General features: G+C 42.3%; 1 protein-coding gene across 1 annotated transcript in view; it reads left to right on the top strand.

The window, feature by feature from the left end:
• Positions 1 to 18,854, top strand: part of FYB1 (FYN binding protein 1) — a 48,775-nt gene that overhangs the window by 18,882 nt on the left and 11,039 nt on the right. Inside the window, exons 4-15 of the mRNA XM_082191316.1 lie at positions 2,673 to 2,710; positions 4,077 to 4,096; positions 5,501 to 5,547; positions 6,615 to 6,726; positions 7,917 to 8,073; positions 8,463 to 8,607; positions 9,276 to 9,298; positions 10,070 to 10,145; positions 11,972 to 12,115; positions 12,907 to 12,938; positions 14,079 to 14,148; positions 15,383 to 15,488. Coding sequence (XP_082047442.1) covers positions 2,673 to 2,710; positions 4,077 to 4,096; positions 5,501 to 5,547; positions 6,615 to 6,726; positions 7,917 to 8,073; positions 8,463 to 8,607; positions 9,276 to 9,298; positions 10,070 to 10,145; positions 11,972 to 12,115; positions 12,907 to 12,938; positions 14,079 to 14,148; positions 15,383 to 15,488 — 970 coding nt within the window. The remainder of the gene's footprint in view (positions 1 to 2,672; positions 2,711 to 4,076; positions 4,097 to 5,500; positions 5,548 to 6,614; positions 6,727 to 7,916; positions 8,074 to 8,462; positions 8,608 to 9,275; positions 9,299 to 10,069; positions 10,146 to 11,971; positions 12,116 to 12,906; positions 12,939 to 14,078; positions 14,149 to 15,382; positions 15,489 to 18,854) is intronic.

Below are 18,854 nucleotides of genomic sequence, written 5' to 3'. Positions count from 1 at the left end.
TGGCTTTCTATTGATAATCCTCAGGCCTGCTTCACGCATGGAAGATCTGAAATGGTAGTTACTTGAGAATGCAGATATGCATACTTTGTGGCAAGCAAGTCCTGTGATATATAGCTGATGATCAGGTGATTTTTCCTTTGCAATAGCAAATTAGAAAAAGGAAGGGCTGTGATGACATTGCAGAACATTTCTGAAAACGCATGAAAAGCTGCACATACATACATCATTTTATTTGCATGCTGTCTTTCCACAGTTCAAGCCATGCTCAAAGCGACTTACAACATGGAAAAATACATAATTGCAAACATCTTTTGTTATGCAAACATAACAAAAGTAGTCATAAACCATAAATAAAACATTAAGAAATACACAACCATTTCTGCATAAACTATGATAAGATCTTAAATAAAGATACAAAAAATAAAATAAATAACAGCAACAACCCCCTCCCCCCCCAAAAAAACCCCTCTATAAATGGTAACGCAGCCCAAGAATCTTTTCAGCGATTTCAGCTTTTGTAGCTGGAGTCAGTCCGGGCCACGCCATCCCATGCCAGGTCTGCAAGGCAGGGAGCAAATCTTCCTGGATCACAGCCAAGGACTCTCACGCATTTTGACACTGAATATTAATTGCTGGGGAGCACAACTGGAGAGAATGCTATTGCACTTGCAGGCTTCCCACTGGCATCTGGTTGGCCACTGTGGAACAAGATGCTGGACCTTTGGCTTGATCCACCAAGCTCTTATTATGTGCTTACACACATGCACTCACTCACTTATGCCTTGCTATATGATGCTATCTGAATGTATGGAGGAGTAGGATTGCATGTTGCTGAATGGCCTCAATGGATTCAGTGTATGAGGCCCAGTGCCAAGGGCCTTCTGGCAGTTCCCTCACTGCGAGAAGTGAGGTTACATGGAACCAAGCAGAGGGCCTTCTCGGTAGTGGTGCCCGCTCTGTGGAATGCCCTCCCATCAGATGTCAAGGAAATAAACAACTACAGTGGTACCTCAGTCTAAGAACAGTCCTGCTAACGAAAGATTCAGGCAACGCACTCTGCAAAACCGGAAGTAGGTGTTCCGGATAGCGAACTTTGACCCAGAAGAGGAATGGAAGCCAACTGGTGGAAGGGCACTGGTGGCGGGAAGACTCAATGGGGAAAGCGCACCTCGGTTTAAGAACGCTTTCGGTGTAAGAACGGACTTCCAGAACGAATTAAGTTCGTCAACGGAGGTACCACTGTATCTAACTTTTAGAAAACATCTGTAGGGAGCCCTGTTTAGGGAAGTTTTTAATATTTAAAGTTTTATTCTGTTTTTAATGTTCTGTTGAAAGCCACCCAGAGTGGCTGGGGAAACCCAGCCAGATGGGCGGGGTAGAAATAATAAATTATATTATATATTATATATTACATGGCATATGTCTGAAAGAGACCGTTGTCTTCATTGAGGGCTCCCCAGATGTCATCAAGACCACTCTTTGGTGCATCCAGCTGTAGGTGTGGCAATCCTTCCCAATCTCTGCTATCATCTCCAGATTTCTTGCTGTCGCTACACCCGTTAGAAAAAAAGAAAATAAAACCTGCCAGGGAAAGGTGTCAGATTCAAACTTAATAAGTCTGCAGGCCTGTATTCCTTTACTTAGGACTCCTTGGGATCAGTGGGGGCTACATCTGTGGGGATGTCAGGTTTGCATTTTTGGGTATAGAAAGTATTGGTTTAAAGTGCAGAGATCTTTCCTATTCTAATTAATTCAAGCAGGTTCTGGAAGCTTCTCTATGTGATACAAGCTGGTACAAGCTAGAAATTTCTAGCTAACAAGCAAGCTTCTATTTTGCCTAGAAACAAGCAGAGAAACTGAACAGCTGGTTCAAACTGGTTCTGTTATCTCTTTCACTCAAGGTCATGCTGACTATAATACAGTAATAGGCCAGAAGACGCCTGGGTTTCACTTTCTGTTTCTCCTGCTGGTGTGCTGGTCAGTACAGTGGCATCTTAATCTGTTCTCGGAGCTGGTTCAACTCCTGAAACTGTTTGAAAACCAAGGTGCAGCTTCCAATTGGGTGCAGGAGCTTCCACATTGGATATTTGGCTTTTGAAAAATGTTTGCAAACCGGAACACTTACTTCTGGGTTTGTGACGTTCAGGAGACAATTTGTTTGGGAGCCAAGCTGTTCGAGTACCAAGATACCACTGTACATAGTATGCTTAAGTGCTAAGGTTTCAGTCTTATTGTAAGTTTAAGTTAAGTCTGCTGCAGCTGGATTTCTTGTGGACGGTACCAATCCTGAAGATGTTGGATTGTGACTGTAAAGCTCATTTGCCTTCCGTAGTAAAACAAAAAAAAAAAAAACAATCTGCTGAATGAAGTTAATTGCCTCTGAGTTATTATTGGGAATCCTGCATCGTGTTTTATGTTTTTACTCTGCTAACTATACGTTGGGGTCTGCTCTGGATCAATATGGAGCAGAATTCATTGCATGGAGGAATGGGAAAGCCTAATTTCATTAGAGGGTGTTTTTGTCCCAGCTTCTGTCAACTGAACCAGCTGAATCCGGCCCATAGGCTTCATAAACCTTCTCTGATGGCTTGGCTTTCGGTCAAAAGAGTTTTACAGGAATTGCAGTTGCATCTTTTTTCTCTTTGAACCTGTTCACCTTTTTCTTTTCATAGGGACAATGAAGAAAGCTATGATGATGTTGAGTTTGGAGGTAAGACTAATCCATTTTTGTTAAGATGGGCATTAGAAAATTTGTAAGTAGGAACTGCGAGAAAGCGTTAGAATGTGGAGTGCTCCTGTTGGGTGCCAGCCACCCCCATTTCCACTATACTCCACTCCCCTTCCACTGTTTTCCATTACCGCCTCTCCCTTACAGGCAGCCCATTCTGTATTTCATGCCCTCCATCCCTGCTCAGTCCTTATCAGACTGGTTTTTGGGAGAGGCTTTTTCCCTAGTACTTCTGAGAACCTAGGGGTTCTTGGCCAATACCTCCTGTTTGTGCGTGGGTGGTGCCATTTTGGCTATGTAAGGATAACTTATCTCCCCCATCCCCCACCCACCTGTCAATCCCCTGGTGATGTAAGGTGACCCAATTTGGCCTGCATGGCATGAAATTAAACCATGTGAAGAAAGCCACAGCCCACAAAGGGCCAATAAACAGCTGGTTGTTGGCGCTGGCAAACTCCAGTACACAGACATTGGCACAGGGCTTTGCTGGCACCACTGACTGGCAGTCATGTGTGACATGAGGTGCAGTGAAGGTGGGCGTAACTGGCCTGAACGACCTTGTGGCCCAAATGCCCAACTACAGTACCTAGAATCCCTTGCAAGAAGCCATAGCTGCCAAAGTCTAATAATAATAATAATAAATAGCAGTCAAAGTGATATAAATGTATTGATAAAATACAGATAATGAGAAAGTTAAACAAATAGCATTTATACAGAGTATAATTTATAATGATATAGCATGTATATATAAACCTTATGCCATGTATTTATAGCATGTAGTACATAACATAATATATAGTTGGTTTTCAGTATGTAGTCAGAGGGGGGGAATTAAAATCAAGTTGTGGTGCTTGAGGTGCATACTATAGCACAGGCTTCCTCAACCTCGGCCCTCCAGATGTTTTTGGCCTACAACTCCCATGATCCCTAGCTAGCAGGACCAGTGATCAGGAATGATGAGAATTGTAGTCTCAAAACATCTGGAGGGCCGAGGTTGAGGAAGCCTGCTGTAGCTGATAAGCAGCTGGCATGAAGTATATTCATCTGCTACAATTTCATTTCAGTTTTGATCAAATATAGATTATGCCATATATTTAGTTTTATGTGGAAAGATACTGAGGACTATAAATATATGGCATAATCTGTATTTGAGTTAGACAAAAAAATTCGCAAGTCAAAATACCCAACTTTGTCCTAGGCAACGCCGTCCTTTGCCCAACACTTTTTGTTTAGAGGGCAATCCATAGACTTTCTACCCTCTTATTATATACGGATATGATTATATTATATACAAAATCTTCCCTGCAACAGAAAATTAACAATCAATGTTTGCCTTTTGATTCTTCAGGAAATAGGGATCCAGATGAGGTCAGTATCACCATTCACAACATAGATAAATGCATCACAACTGTCTTTCATTAACAACTGCTTTCATGAATGCAGAGGCGTGCCGTGGGAGATTCTGTTACTGGTGTGTCTGTGGAAAGAGGGGAAAGGGAGAGAGATTGTTTCATTTGGATATCTGCATTGGATTTTAATATTTTAATGTTTTGCATTATTTAATTATTTTGATATGGATGTTTCACGCCCTGGGACCTTAAGGTCGAAGGTGGGTGTGGCGATCACACAGGGTCGCTGGACGTTTGACGGTCTATTGATCCCTGTGCCACCACTGTGATTGCTTCCCCGCTGCCACCAACCCGTTTCTCTCGGGTACACACGGAGTCTAGACAGTTGTTAACATAAAATCAAATAAGCAAGTTTATTTTATAAGCATTAACAAGGTTATGGTTTCAGATAACGTTTCTTGTCAGTTTCTTAATCTTAGTTTCTTTACTGACCTATACCTTCCTAATAACTTCTAATTGATTATCCCATCCCATCTGTCTATCTGACTCCTCCTAACAGTTTCACTCACTCTCACATCAAAACTAGACCAACCCACAGACTTATCCTCCCTCTTCCTTCTCCAACTCCCAACTAACTTCCAAATAACACCAACTCTGACTCTAACTCCTCCCCTTAGGTTCTCACTGGCCAATCACTTCACACTCATTTAACCCTTTCCTTATGACCCACCTAGGAGGGCAAACGCCACAGTGGGTTATAAATCAAAGAAGTGATCATTAATAGTAATAAGCTGTGGGAACATTCATTTGTCACTGGATCAACACATCTTAATTTGGGTACACAACTTGTGACTCATAAGCCAAGCAAGGGCCACAGAACATGTGTTGTGGTCTTCCACAGGGTTAAGGAACCTGTAGTTCTTCAGATGTTACTGGACAGCAACTCCCATCAGCCACAGCCAGCATTGCCCGTGGCCGGAGATGATGGGACTTGTAGTCCAGCAACATTTGGAGGGCCACAGGTTTCCCCTACCCCAGTCTACAAAGTGCTTGACGGCCTTGCTCTGTTTGTAATCTCTGGACGGGCTTAGCTGAAAGGAGAGTGTAAAGGACTGCAATAATGGCTCAAGGCGAGTGAGAATTTGTTGTGGCAGTAGATGCAACTCAGTGACATTCATGTGTTCATTATACCCAGAATGAACACCTGGAAATGGCTAGTCTGGGCAATATTTGATATTCTTAAATAGCTGAATGGTCAAGGTCTAAAGAAGACCTTATTTCATACAACAAATTGGGTTTGAAATAATGAAATGCCACATACAATTTGCTGTCCTACTACTAGTCTTAAAAAGAAATTGTTGCACTTGACTTACGTTATAATTTCCCCTTTCTAATTCATTTCTTGTCACTTTTTTCTTTATAGAGTCTCAACAGTGAAGGGGAGACATATGAAGATATAAACGAAATGAGGTAAGAAATATGCAGCTCTGCAGATATGGCGGGTCTCTGATTCTTGGGATCCCACAACTGAAGTGACAGAGAGACAAAACATAAACAGAGTAAGAGGACCTGAGAGTGAATGGCAGACACCATTGCAAAACCATGGACAAAAGATCCAAAACCTGAATTTGCAACTTTATCATCTTCTAGGCCAGGGCAGGGCTAGCCAACATGTTGTCCATCAGATGTTTTGACCACAGTTCCCATCAGCCAATATCGTCAATCAGGGGTGATGGAAGCGTCTGTCCTGCAACATCTGGGCTAGGTTGAGAAGGTATTGGATTGGATCCAGACTTTGCTTGCAGCAGCAGAAGAGGGAAGAGGAAAAGTGGCTTTGGCTTTATCTCCCTTGTAGCTTCTAAAACTCTTCTCCTAAGGGTTTGTGGGCACTCTGGAACAGTGAAGGAGGGCACCAGAAAAAATTGATCTTCCTATGTTGAGCAAAAGATTCCTGCATTTCAGAGGGGCTAGTGGACTAGGTGACCCTCATGGTCCCTTCCAACTCTACCATTCTATGATTCCAGCAGGCTCTAAAGGTTGGGTCAAAGGCCTTCTGCACATGGAAGGAGCTCTTCCATTTGTGGACAGCGATCAGAAGGTCGGCGGTTCGAATCCCCGCAACGGGGTGAGCTCCCGTTGCTCGGTCTGTGCTCCTGCCAACCTAGCAGTTTGGAAGCACATCAAAGTGCAAGTAGATAAATAGGTACTGCTCTGGCGGGAAGGTAAACAGCATTTCCGTGCGCTGCTCTGGTTTCCCAGAAGCGGCTTAGTCACGCTGGCCACATGACCCAGAAGCTGTACGCTGGCTCCCTTGGCTAATAAAGCGAGATGAGTGCCGCAACCCCAGAGTCGGTCACGACCGGACCTAATGGTCAGGGGTCCCTTTACCTTTTACCTTTAAGCTTAGATCCAACCCAACAGCAACCATTGAGCACATGGCTCCTGATATGGTCATTTTTCAAGAGAAGTGAAAGAGACCCAGATGTTTGTCCCCTGCTGTTTCTTGAGTTAAGTATCAATCACTTTTTATTTCGCAGACCTACATCTAGAGATGATGAAAAGAAAAAGGAGAAGGAAGAAAGGAAGAAATCAGAGAAAGAACAAAAGGAGAAAGAGAAAAAAGAGCAGGACATCAGGAAGAAGTTCAAAGTAAGGCTTAAACTAGCAATTATTTTTTTAAAAAAAAACTTTAATGAAAACAAATACATTATCCTTTAGCATTGTTAAAGTTATTCTGTTTGAAGAGATGGGGGATAAATTCAGTTCAGTTCACATTAACATTTAATTCGCACTTCCTGAAACAGCAAGCAAACAGACAGCCTCCCTTCAAAATTTGCACTTCTCTAAATTTTGCAGTGTAATTCTCCTGGAGACTAATGTGTGAAAAAAATCTATATACTACAGTAAAGAGTGCATATAAATACATGCACTAGTGAAATCAACATTAAAAAATGCATTCTATTAGGGAAAATTGCTTTGCAAAAATGCATAAAGGTAAAGGTAAAGGGACCCCTGACCATTAGGTCCAGTCGTGGCTGACTCTGGGGTTGCGGCACTCATCTTGCTTTATAGGCCAAGGGAGCTTCCGGGTCTTGTGGCCAGCATGACCAAGACGCTTCTGGCAAACCAGAGCAGCGCACGGAAACGCCGTTTACCTTCCCGCCGGAGTGGTACCTATTTATCTACTTGCACTTTGATGTGCTTTCGAACTGCTAGGTTGGCAGGAGCAGGGACTGAGAAACAGGAGCTCACCCCATCGCGGGGATTCGAACCACCGACCTTCTGATCGGCAAGTCCTAGGCTCTGTGGTTTAGACCACAGTGTCTTTATAATTCCATTGCAAAAATGTCTGAAACAGTGATAGGGAATAGCAGGTCCAGGGGTTGAATGTGGGTCTCCAGTCCTCTCTACTTAGCATCAAGACTCAGTTCTCCTTAGGATACATCTTGTTTCCCTGACTGACACTTCTTTGTGCCCTCAAGTAGACGCGATTGCGATAATGCCTCTTGCTTGCCTGTAACACCTCTGACTTCTGTGCATCTGGAATCAAATCTGGAATTGTGTGTAAGAATCACATTGTGCCTCTGGCCATACCCACTATTTGATTCTGGTCCTGCCCACCACGGACACATGGGAACCAGAATGTTGGCAGTGAGAGAATGCAACCCTCAGGCTGAAAAATGTTCCTCACCCGAGGTCCCGACTCCAATTTGTCAGTTGTTGTGGTTTGTCCATGCCTGTTTCCCTCTCTCTCTCTCCCCCCTTCTCTTGTACAGTATTAATCCTGACCATATGTGCAATGCTGATTTACACCCATTTCTTATCCTACTTCTGTGTAGCTCGTGGGCCCCATTGAAGTCATTCACCAGGCCCGAGCTTGCACAGACTTCAAAGGAGGGAAGAACGATCTGACGTTCAAGCAAGGAGATAAAATCGAAATCATCCGCATCACTGACAATCCGGAGGGGAAGTGGCTGGGAAGGACAAGAGGCTCCTGTAGGTATAAATTATGCAAATTTAAGAGAACTTATTTTAATATGTTTAATCAGAGTAATTTATTCTGATCAGAAAATTGGGGTTCACTCACCATTTGGAGTATTTGAAATGTCGCTAGTCCACAATTCTTGGCCCTTGAAGACGTATTAGTATATTCGTTAAAATACTTGAAACCTGCACAAGATAGAAACGAACAGCAATTTGATTTTAAAAAATTGCACACCATGCAATGAATACCATTCTATATTGCACAGTGGTTTTTAAAGAGTGTGTGTGTGTGTGTGTGTGTGTGTGTGTGTTTAATGCAGCCCTTATGATGTCTTGTTATAAAGTTTAAAAGAAAACAGCTGCATCTTAGTCATGAAATATGTTGGGCTTTTGCTTTCTAGATGGCTACATTAAAACAACCATGGTGGAAATTGACTATGATTCGTTAAAGCGAAAGCCGCGGCCTTCTGTCAACATTCAACTGAGGCGACCAGACAGTGACCAGGAAGTGTATGATGATGTCGGGGAACAGGATAGCGTCAGCAGGTATGTCAAAAGGGATGGTCACACCTGTGTCCAGTTCTAGTGTGGCTTGCAGTGCAATCTAGCCCACCTTTCATCAGAACAGGAAGTGATAAGGAAATGGTTGTTTAACATTAGTAAGGTGAACATTTATTGTAATTTCTTAAAATGAAGTTATTGTTACATTATTTTTAGATTAGTAGTGGTCTGTAGGGCAAGGTACTACAGGCAAAGGACCCCTGTACAGTTAAGTTCAGTCCTCGATATATTTCTGGACTACAACTCCAATCAGCCCCAGTCCACATAGCTAACTGGAAAGGATGGTGCGAGTCCCAGCAAGAGCTGGAGGACACCATATTGGCAACCCCTGACAACAGGCCTGGTCCAGCAAAGCAATTGTTACCTTATTTATTTATTCATGGATTACCAGTTTGAATCACATTTGCCATTTTCTAGGCAATTACCTGGCTTTATGTGGGTTATAGAATATTGCAGACATTTGGGTGTGGGGGAAAAACATGGACTTTTCAGTGCATTCCTATATGTGTGTGTCTTCTTTGGATTTAAGTCCCACCATGTTCAGTGGGGCTTACTCCCAAGCAAGTATGTTAAGAACTGCATTATTTATTGCACTGTCTTCTCCTTTAACTCCAACCATTTCCCCTCCTCCTTTTGTTTTCTCATGGCCAAAGTGGAAGTCAAAGTACTGCAGGAGGTAAGTTCTGCTGTTCCTATCTATCCAAATTTTGAGGTTTGTGGGTCATGGGGCCCATCTTTTAGCTACTTCTCAAGGTATCAGTTGGGGTATGACCAGGGTTTGTGATATCTACCAGCAATCAGCAGACAAGCCATATATAGTCAAAGAAAAATAACAGTCCCCAAGCCTTCATACTTCCTCCTTCAATATTCATTTCTAAACCAATCCTGTAAGCACCAAGGTCAATGCCACTTTCAAGATTAGCAAATCAAAGCTACGACTTTCTGAGACTCTTCCCCTCCATCCCCGCTCCCCCATCAGCACCAAGATGACCCAGAAAGGCTTGTCCTCCTGCTAAAGCAAGCATGGAAAAGCCAAGCTCTCCAGAGGTCGCTGGACTCCAAATCCCATCAGCACCAGCCAGCATGGCCAATTCTCAGGGGTGAAGGAAGCTGTAATTGAAATAGTGCAAACAATATCTCCTGTTTTTTTTTCAGTAGAAGCAGTTGAGGATTGTTGTTCTTATTATTGACATAGCTGTCAATGTTTTCCCTTTTTTAAGGGAAATTCCCTTATTCCGAATAGGATTCCTCACAAGAAAAGGGAAAAGTTGACAGTTATGATTATTGATAATTTCAGTATTAATGTTTTATTTTACTTTATGTGCATTTTGGAGGTAAGTAGCCTAGAGACAGTTTGCATTAGGTGACATAAACTGAAACAATAATAATTGAAGTAGTAGTGATAATACTACTACTCTGTTTTTGCCTTTTTTAAATTTTTAAACAGGATTCCCTCCTCCTCCTCCTCCTCCCTCTGATGACATTTATGATGGGATCGAGGGCGATGATGCTGCACAAACAAGGTAAGCATTAATAGCCAACAAAATAATGAAAAGCAGATGGAGAATTCTTGTTTAGTTCTTGTTTAAAAGATTATCTCATGATAAAAATATTAGCCCTCGATTAATGCATGATAAAATGGTATCAGCTGGGTAGGGAGTGTGTCTTAGAAGGGTGTGGAGATAATGTTTTTACCATGGAATTAATTGCTTTGGGTGTTGTTTTAATGAGTCTTTACTGTTTTCATCTCCTTCACATGGATTGTATTAAGGCATAGCCTTTTTCAACTTCTTTAATTCTCAAGCAGGAGCCAGTAAGCCAGAATCTGAAGCATGGACAGATGTTTGTGTGGCATCCAAACAATGGCACATCTGACTCTTTAGACCCTAGTTATCCATTCATTATATATTCGCCCTCTGTAGAAATCCACACTGATGCTGGTGAATTGCTCTGATCCTGGGATCACAGATTAGAGCCACAGGGCAGATCAGGAGGTCCATGTACTAAGAACTTGGTCCAGCTTTGTTTGTATGAGGCTCACATTTCATGCTGTTGCAAAAGTCGTGTGCCTCCCCCTCTCTCTGCTGAGTGGTGACAAAGAGCCCATGGGGTTCCATGCACTCACCCAGGGTATGGAGAACTGAGACGCAGTGGAGACGGTCGTAGCTTTAATAAATATTATTTATTCGCTTATTTATACCTTCGAAAGGGGAAGGGTGGCGCTGTGGGTTAAACCACAGAGCCTAGGACTTGCCGATCAGAAGGTCGGCGGTTCGAATCCTCGCGACGGGGTGAGCTCCCGTTGCTTGGTCCCTGCTCCTGCCAACCTAGCAGTTCGAAAGCACATCAAAGTGCAAGTAGATAAATAGGTACCACTCCGGCAGGAAGGTAAACGGTGTTTCCATGAGCTGCTCTGGTTCGCCAGAAGCGGCTTAGTCATGCTGGCCACATGACCCGGAAGCTGTATGCCGGCTCCCTCGGCCAATAAAGTGAGATAAGCGCTGCAACCCCAGAGTCGGCCACAACTGGACCTAATGGTCAGGGGTCCCTTTACCTTACCTTTATTTACACCTTCAGTCTGCAAGGAGGAATTCCAGATCTTACAGCATGTTCCTTTCAAGAGGGGCTTGTACCCCACAGCAGTGCTTGTACCCCACAGCCAACCACCCTCCTTCCTCCTCCTTCCTCCCATCAGCCCTTGCTCCCAGACTCCCTTTTCCTGTCACCTCAAGCATACAGTTTCCTGGCAACCCCTGTATCCTTCACACCTCAAGGTGAGGGGAAGGAGTTCTCCTGTATTGCAAATGGACCTCTATTGTTCTTTGATGGCCCTAGCTCAGTCGGGTTGTTCTGTATAAGCTAGCTCAGGAATTCCTCTGCAGCTTGTATTCTCCCTCCATATCCCAAACAATCAAAAATCCTAGCCTTTATCAATTTCTAGGATTTAGGGGGTTTAGGATTTAAATTTATAACAATACGTTTGTCGCAGGAAGTACTGGTGTGGTTGTATGTGCTGTGTAAATGGTGGTGGTGCCCTGAGATGTTCTCCTAAAGCAACCTTTGCCAACCTGGTGGTTTCTGGACATTGGGGACTACACTCCCCATCAGTCCCAGCCAGCACTGGCATACTGGCTGGGACTGATGGGATTTGTAGTCCAAACCAGTCAGAGGGCACCTGAATGGCAAAGGCTGTCCTAAAGAATGCAAGTATGAATGGACTTGAAGGTCCTTTTTATTTTGGGGGGCTGTTGTTGTTGCTGCTGATGTGAATCCAATGCCCCAGCCCAAAGTCATTTCAAATACCTTGCGTTTCATTCTGCAATGTGATAATTGCGTGCATACTCCAAAGGTCTGTGCCACATGGTGAAGATAAGAGTGACTCCTGGCCCCGTGGGCTTTTGAAGAATCTGTTGAAGGGAAAAGATTTCCCCAAGAGAAGTATACGAGAGGCAGCAACTAAAATCAATGTGACAGAAGATAATGGAGGTTCCTCGTAAGAGACTGCTGTGAAAGAAAAAAAAATAACCGGTTCACTAAAACTAATAGCTAATATACGTGTTGATCATGTGCTACTAACAGCTTCTCACAGCAGCCTAACCAGCCACATAATCGTACCACACGGCAGATAACCAAAGCTATGAAACCACCACATCCCTTTTCAAAGTTGGGCCGTGCTCTGTCCTTGAGTACCTCTTAGCTTAAGTCATAGGTACCTGTTTGCAGAAACAGCTTCACCATGAGGCGAGGTAAGATGGCCAACTCAGGTGGCATTACGGGTGGCAGAGTTGGAAGTAGGCAGATCTGGCCCATGGAACAAAATCTGTTGGCTTTGTGTGTCTCCTATTTATTTCAGTGGGATCTGCAGAGAGAAACTTCCTGGTAGAGCATGACGCATGATCATCAATGGAAAGTGGGGATTTCTCTGGATTCTGCCTCAGGGACCTACCGTAAATGTCTTCGACTGAAGCTATGTCTGAAAAGCTAGGTCATGGCCCAACTTTTGTTCCATTGCCAGCAATTTTGTTGATGTGATCTAGTCTTACCCATGACAAACAGTTTGTAATTTCACATATTTAAGGGACAACAAATTAGTTGCAGTTAAATATGTGAAGGAAAGCACACCCACACGCTTTTTGTTTTTGTTATCCAAGATAAAGTGGCTTCAACAATTCTTCCTTTTGTTGTGATGTACACAGCCATATCTCATAATCATTTATATCCTGGGATAGGAACTGATCATCTGATTGCAGTGCTTAATGAAAGTTATTATTTGTTTGTTTCTAGCAGGACTTCTTCAGCAAAGCAAATAGGAAAGGGTAAGTAATAAGATCAAAAATATGAAGCAATTATTAAGCTGTGATTGAGTTCCTATAATCCTCAAACAAAAGCTTTCTTCTACACAAAGGCCAGTTTCACACACATTGTGGTATAGGACAAACTTGCAGGTTATGATTAGGATCATTAACCATGATCCTATGTTTGGATGACAAAACAAGTCAAACCTTGGCTTAGCTGCTAAGAAAGCAGGAAACATTTGAATCAGTTTGAAGACAAACCTACCCAAAGCGTACTTTCCGAAATGATATGTAAACTGAACTACGGCCATCCTTTGAAATTTGCATTCTCTTGAGCTTTGCAATGCAGTTCTGCACCCAAGCAATTCCGAAGTATGAATTAAAATGCATATATTGAGGGAGATAACATACACAAATGCATTATATTAGGCAACATTATTATTAATCAATGTTGTTGTTGTTGTTAATGTTAATGCCCTTCCTCCTAAAGTCCTAGGGCTGATTACAACAATTTAAAACACTGCTTGAAAGAGTTTAAAAACTTAGAATAAAAAATACATTCACAAAAATAGGGCAGCCTTAAACATATTCATCACAGGTATCAAAGGACAGGGTAAAGAGGTGAGTCTTTAACATTCGCCAAAAACTGTATACAGTGGTACCTCGGGTTAAGTACTTAATTCGTTCTGGAGGTCAGTTCTTAACCTGAAATTGTTCTTAACGCGAAGGGCCACTTAATGGGGCCTCCTGCTGCTGCCGCACCACCGGAGCATGATTTCTGTTCTCATCCTGAAGCAAAGTTCTTAACCTGAGGTACTATTTCTGGGTTAGTGGAGTCTGTAACCTGAAGCGTATGTAACCCGAGGTACAACTCTAATGAAGTTGGCCAGATGCGCCTCTGTGATGAATAGGAGTTCCACAACTTAGGGGCTGCTGTAAAAAATGCTTTGGGAGCCATCCCAAAATTTGACCAAGCTGCGGGAGGCAGTGGAAGACAGGAGGGCCTGGCGTGCTCTAGTCCATGGGGTCACAAAGAGTCGGACACGACTAAACGACTAAACAACAACAACAATATTTGGGGCCTGAGTTGTAATGATTATATATTATTTTTCATTTTTAAAAAATCAATCAAACAAACAACCCACCACTTTCTGATTTCAGATTCTGGAGACAGTGATGTCTATGATGATGTAGAGCCAACTGATTTCCCTCCTCCGCCAAAAGAACTTAGGTGAGTGAACATAAGAAACAAGGATGTGTGTAATGGCTACTGAGGGATGGGGAGATGCTGGTCTGTTTGCTGTTACTCAAAGGCTTCACGACACGTGTTATAAGTGACAGGATTCACAGCTATGGTGCGGGTTTCTAGAACGGGTCAGCAAAGTTTTTCAACAGGGGGCTGGTCCACTGTCCCTCAGACCATGTGGGGGACCGGACTATATTTCGAAAAGAAAAGAAATGAACAAATTCCTGTGCCCCACAAATAACCCAGAGATGCATTTTAAATAAAAGCACACATTCTACTCATGTAAAAACAGGCTGATTCCTGGACTGTCGGCGGGCCAGATTTAGAAGGCAATTGGGCTGGATCCGGCCCCCGGGCCTTAGTTTGCCTACCCATGTCCTAGAACTTTAAATACCAGACACAGCTTAGGGTGAAGAGGAGAGGTTGAAACTTCTCTTTGCAGCTCTGCAAACCCAGACACTTAGAAAGTTTGTATGAGTTTTAATTTGCTTTAGTTTATTCTATCGTGGTTTTACCATTTTCTGTACGCTTTAAATTGTGGTTGTGGATTTTTAGTGATGATTTTATTGTCTTGTGGTTTTTTGGAAAGCACTTTGAGGGTGTGCCCCTCTTACAATCAAGCAGTATGTAAATTTTATGAAATAAACAAACAAACTGGCAAGTATTAACTGCTCTCAATCTTAACCTGATAACTGCCATTTGTCCAGATTTTAATTTGTCTGAATTTTAAGATGTACTTTAATTAATTGATGCCTGTTTTTATGTATACGGTGTTATTTATATGATCTTAGCTGCATTGAGCCCGGCTCCGGTCAGGGGGAAAATAAAATTTATTATTATTAAACTGTGATCTTGGTAAAACATGCCCTCTGCCACTTCGCTGTGATTTATCATTAGAAAATCGCCTTCTGTTGGGTCAGTGAAAGTTCCTGGCTCGTAATACTAATTGCCTTGAAGGGGAGGGAAAATTTAAATATCTGTTCCATGCATACTGCATTCTTGATGAAATCCTCCACCACATTTGGTGTTTGATTTTTTTTAAAAAAAAACCTAACCATGTCATTAGCAAAAGGTTAATTAATGATTTAATTAATTAGCTTGTCCTTTGGCTAGGCTTTAATTGACAACCAGTAAAATAAAAACATACCTAATCTTTATATTGACGATCTTGATTTTTCTTCTTCTTCTCCTCCTTCTGTTTTGCAACCTGACGCTTTAGCATAGCAAAGTCCCTGAGCATTGCGAGAGTCAAATCAGATGACCGTGATTCGCAGAAACTCAAGAAGATGGAGAAAGAAGAGAAAGAGTTCCGAAAGAAGTTTAAAGTAAGACCTTGGTTTCTTAAAATTGTTTCTTAAGGCTGTGGAGCTAATGGCATAAACCGGAGCAATAAAACTATGCAAAACACTAAAACAGCATAAAACACCAATCAAAATGAGAAACATGTCCAATTTTGTGAAATTGCCACAGCCACAAATCACATTACAGGCCCTAATGAGGTTTACCAAATGAAAAAAATAGTTAAAAATTCCAGGTTTTAGCTCACCTGCCTAAAATTAATTTGGCAGCTGCCTGTCTTGATAGACAATAATAATAATAATAATAATAATAATAATAATAATAATAATAATAATAATAATAATTTATTATTTATACCCCGCCCATCTGGCTGGGCCTCCCCAGCCACTCTGGGCAGCTTCCATAAAAACCAAAAATACAATAAAATATTACACGTTACAAGGGAATTGCGCCTCTGGGGGGGTAAAGCCAGTGTGGTGTAGTGGTTAAGAGCGGTAGTCACGTAATCTGGGAGACCGGGTTCGTGTCTCCGCTCCTCCACATGCAGCTGCTGGGTGACCTTGGGCCAGTCACACTTCTGTGAAGTCTCTCAGCCCCACTCACCTCACAGAGTGTTTGTTGTGGGGGAGGAAGGGAAAGGAGAATGTTAGCCGCTTTGAGACTCCTGAAGGGGAGTGAAAGGCGGGATATCAAATCCAAACTCTTCTTCTTCTTCTTCTTCTAAAGTCAAAGTGCACCAAAGTGACCTCCCCAGGGCGCAAGCCTGGGCGGTGCATACGGAGGTGTATGTAAACAACAAAAAGTAAACAACAACAAAACCAAGGCCTCATCCGGATGACCTGTTTATATAGCATTTATCCTGCCTTTAAATTCCAGATTTTTAACTCTTTTAAATTCTGGATTTTAAACTGCTGTAACCTGCTTTGGGACCTGCTAGTATAATAAATCCAACGAAAACAAAAACAACACCAAATGAGGAGGCTTTCTGAATTTAAAAATGTTGAGCTTCTGCCATCAGGTTATGGCCATAAATATTCAGTGTGCACCCCATCAAACTCAGTGTGTTTTACTTCCTTGTGGACTAGATTTTTAATTTAAAATGTTACACAATGACAAGAAAGCTTTTATGAAAATCTGTTTGGGAGAATGAGCATTTATCTTCACTTCCCCTGGGGGAAAATGTGTGAAAGTGGTGCACTTCCCCATTCTAAATACTATCAATGAAGCTCATTATGACTACGAGGGGAAGTTATTGGTTGTCTCAGGAGAGCATTTGAGGGCTGGATCCAGAGGAAGTGCAAACCGTATTGTTTAGATGGTTGCATGTCATTCACGTAGTACCTTCCTGTGAACAAAACCAGGTACGGTATCCGTAACTGTAGGCCTTGCATTCCTGTAGGCCATACCTTTTCACTGGGTGACCACTTGTGGACCTAAAATGGGCATACCTGTGTAAAATCCAATGCATGTGGGACTGTATTGTGTGGTCAATGGAAGACCCTCACTGGATTTAGCCTCCTCTTTCCACAGTAGCCAACTAGGGGATTCCACAAGCTGGGTGAGTGGGCAATAACCCTCTCCCAGGAACTGATATCCCAGAGACAAAACACCTCTGGCATACCCTCCAACATTTCTCTGATGAAAATAGGGACGTCCCATCCACAATGATAATGTTAATATTTATACGCCACACATCTTACTGGGTTTCCCCAGTGTGGCGATCACACAGGGTCCCCGGACGTTTGACTGTCTATTGATCCCTGTGCCACCACTGTGATTGCTTCTTCGCTGCCACCAACCCATTTCTCTCAGGTACACACAGAGTCCAGACAGTTGTTAACATTAAACCAAATAAACAAGTTTATTTTAGAAGCATTAACAAGTTTATGGTTTCCAATAATTTTTCTTAGTTTCCTTACCAGCCTATACCTTCCTAATAACTTCTAACTGATTATCCCAACTGTCTATCTGACTCCTCTTAACAGATTCTCTCACATCAAACTATCCCAACCCACAGACTTATCCTCCCTCTCTCTCCTCTAACACCCGACTGACTCCTTAACAACACTAACTCTAACTCTAACTCCTCCCCTTGGGTTCCCACTTGCCAATCACTTCACACTCATTTAACCCTTTCCTTATGACCCAGCATGATGTCACCTAGGAGGGCAAACGCCACACCCAGCCACTCTGGGCAGCTCCCAACAGAAGATTGAAGCTTCAAACATTAAAAAACCTCCCTAAACAGGGCTGCCTTCAGATGTCTTCTAAAAGTCAGCTTCCAACATATATAAAAGCACAATAAAGCATTAAACGTTAAAGAAAACTTCCCTACACAGGATTTCCTTCAGACGGCTCGGGGGGGTTAGATAACTCCATACCCTCCAACATTTCTCCAGTGAAAATAGAAACATCCTAAGGAAAAGTGGGACATTCCAGTATCAAATCAGAAACCGGGACAGTTTCTCTAAATTAGGGACGTCCCTGGAAAATGGGGACACGGTGTGTCTGCTCTGGTCCTGGAGGCAGTACATAACCATCATGATTCATGGATGTTGCTAGCCTTATCTACCATAAATTTGTCTAATACCTTTCTAAAACCAGCTAAGTTGGTGGTCATCCTTACCTGTTTTAGCAGTGAGTTTCCATAGCTTAACTATGCACTGTGTGAAGACGTATTTCCTTTTGCCTGTCCTGAATCTCTTCACCATTCAGCTTTGTTGGATGGCCCTGAGTTCTATTACGATGAGACAAAAGGGGGAAACTTATCTCCATCCACTTTCTTCTTCTTTTTTTAAACTTCATTCCAAAACCGAAAAAGAATTACAAACATCAAATTCAAAATCCATATTCGTTTTGTAACATAAATCTATTACATAGTTGACTAAATTAAAATATACTTACCGTATTTTTCACTCTATAAGACGCACCAGACCACAAGACGCGCCTAGTTTTTGGAGGAGGAAAACAAGAAAAAAAAATATTCTGAATCTCAGAAGCCAGAACAGCAAGAGGGATTGCTGCACAGTGAAAGCAGCAATCCCTCTTGCTGTTCTGGCTTCTGTGATAGCTGCACAGCCTGCATTCGCTCCATAAGATGCACACACATTTCCCCTTACTTTTTAGGAGGGAAAAAGTGAGTCTTATAGAGCAAAAAATACGGTAATTGCTATAGGCTTCCCTTTGCTGTATATAAATGCAAAGCAATTAGAAATATTATATTAGAAATTTTTATAAATCCCCACTCCCCTTCACCCATGTGTGATCTCAATTTTTTCTTATATACTTCTTCCATCTTGTTGTATTGTTGTAATTTAATAATTATTCATTTGATTCTTTTATTATTTCCTTGCTTACCCCCTGCACGTTTTACACATTATCTATTAATATTC

The sequence above is a fragment of the Podarcis vaucheri genome (assembly GCF_965113315.1).
Source record: "Podarcis vaucheri genome assembly, chromosome: 11".
In the NCBI taxonomy this organism is placed as follows: Eukaryota; Metazoa; Chordata; class Lepidosauria; order Squamata; family Lacertidae; genus Podarcis; species Podarcis vaucheri.
The sequence above is the reverse complement of the archived record's forward strand: the minus strand, read 5'-3'. Positions and strand labels throughout refer to the sequence as shown.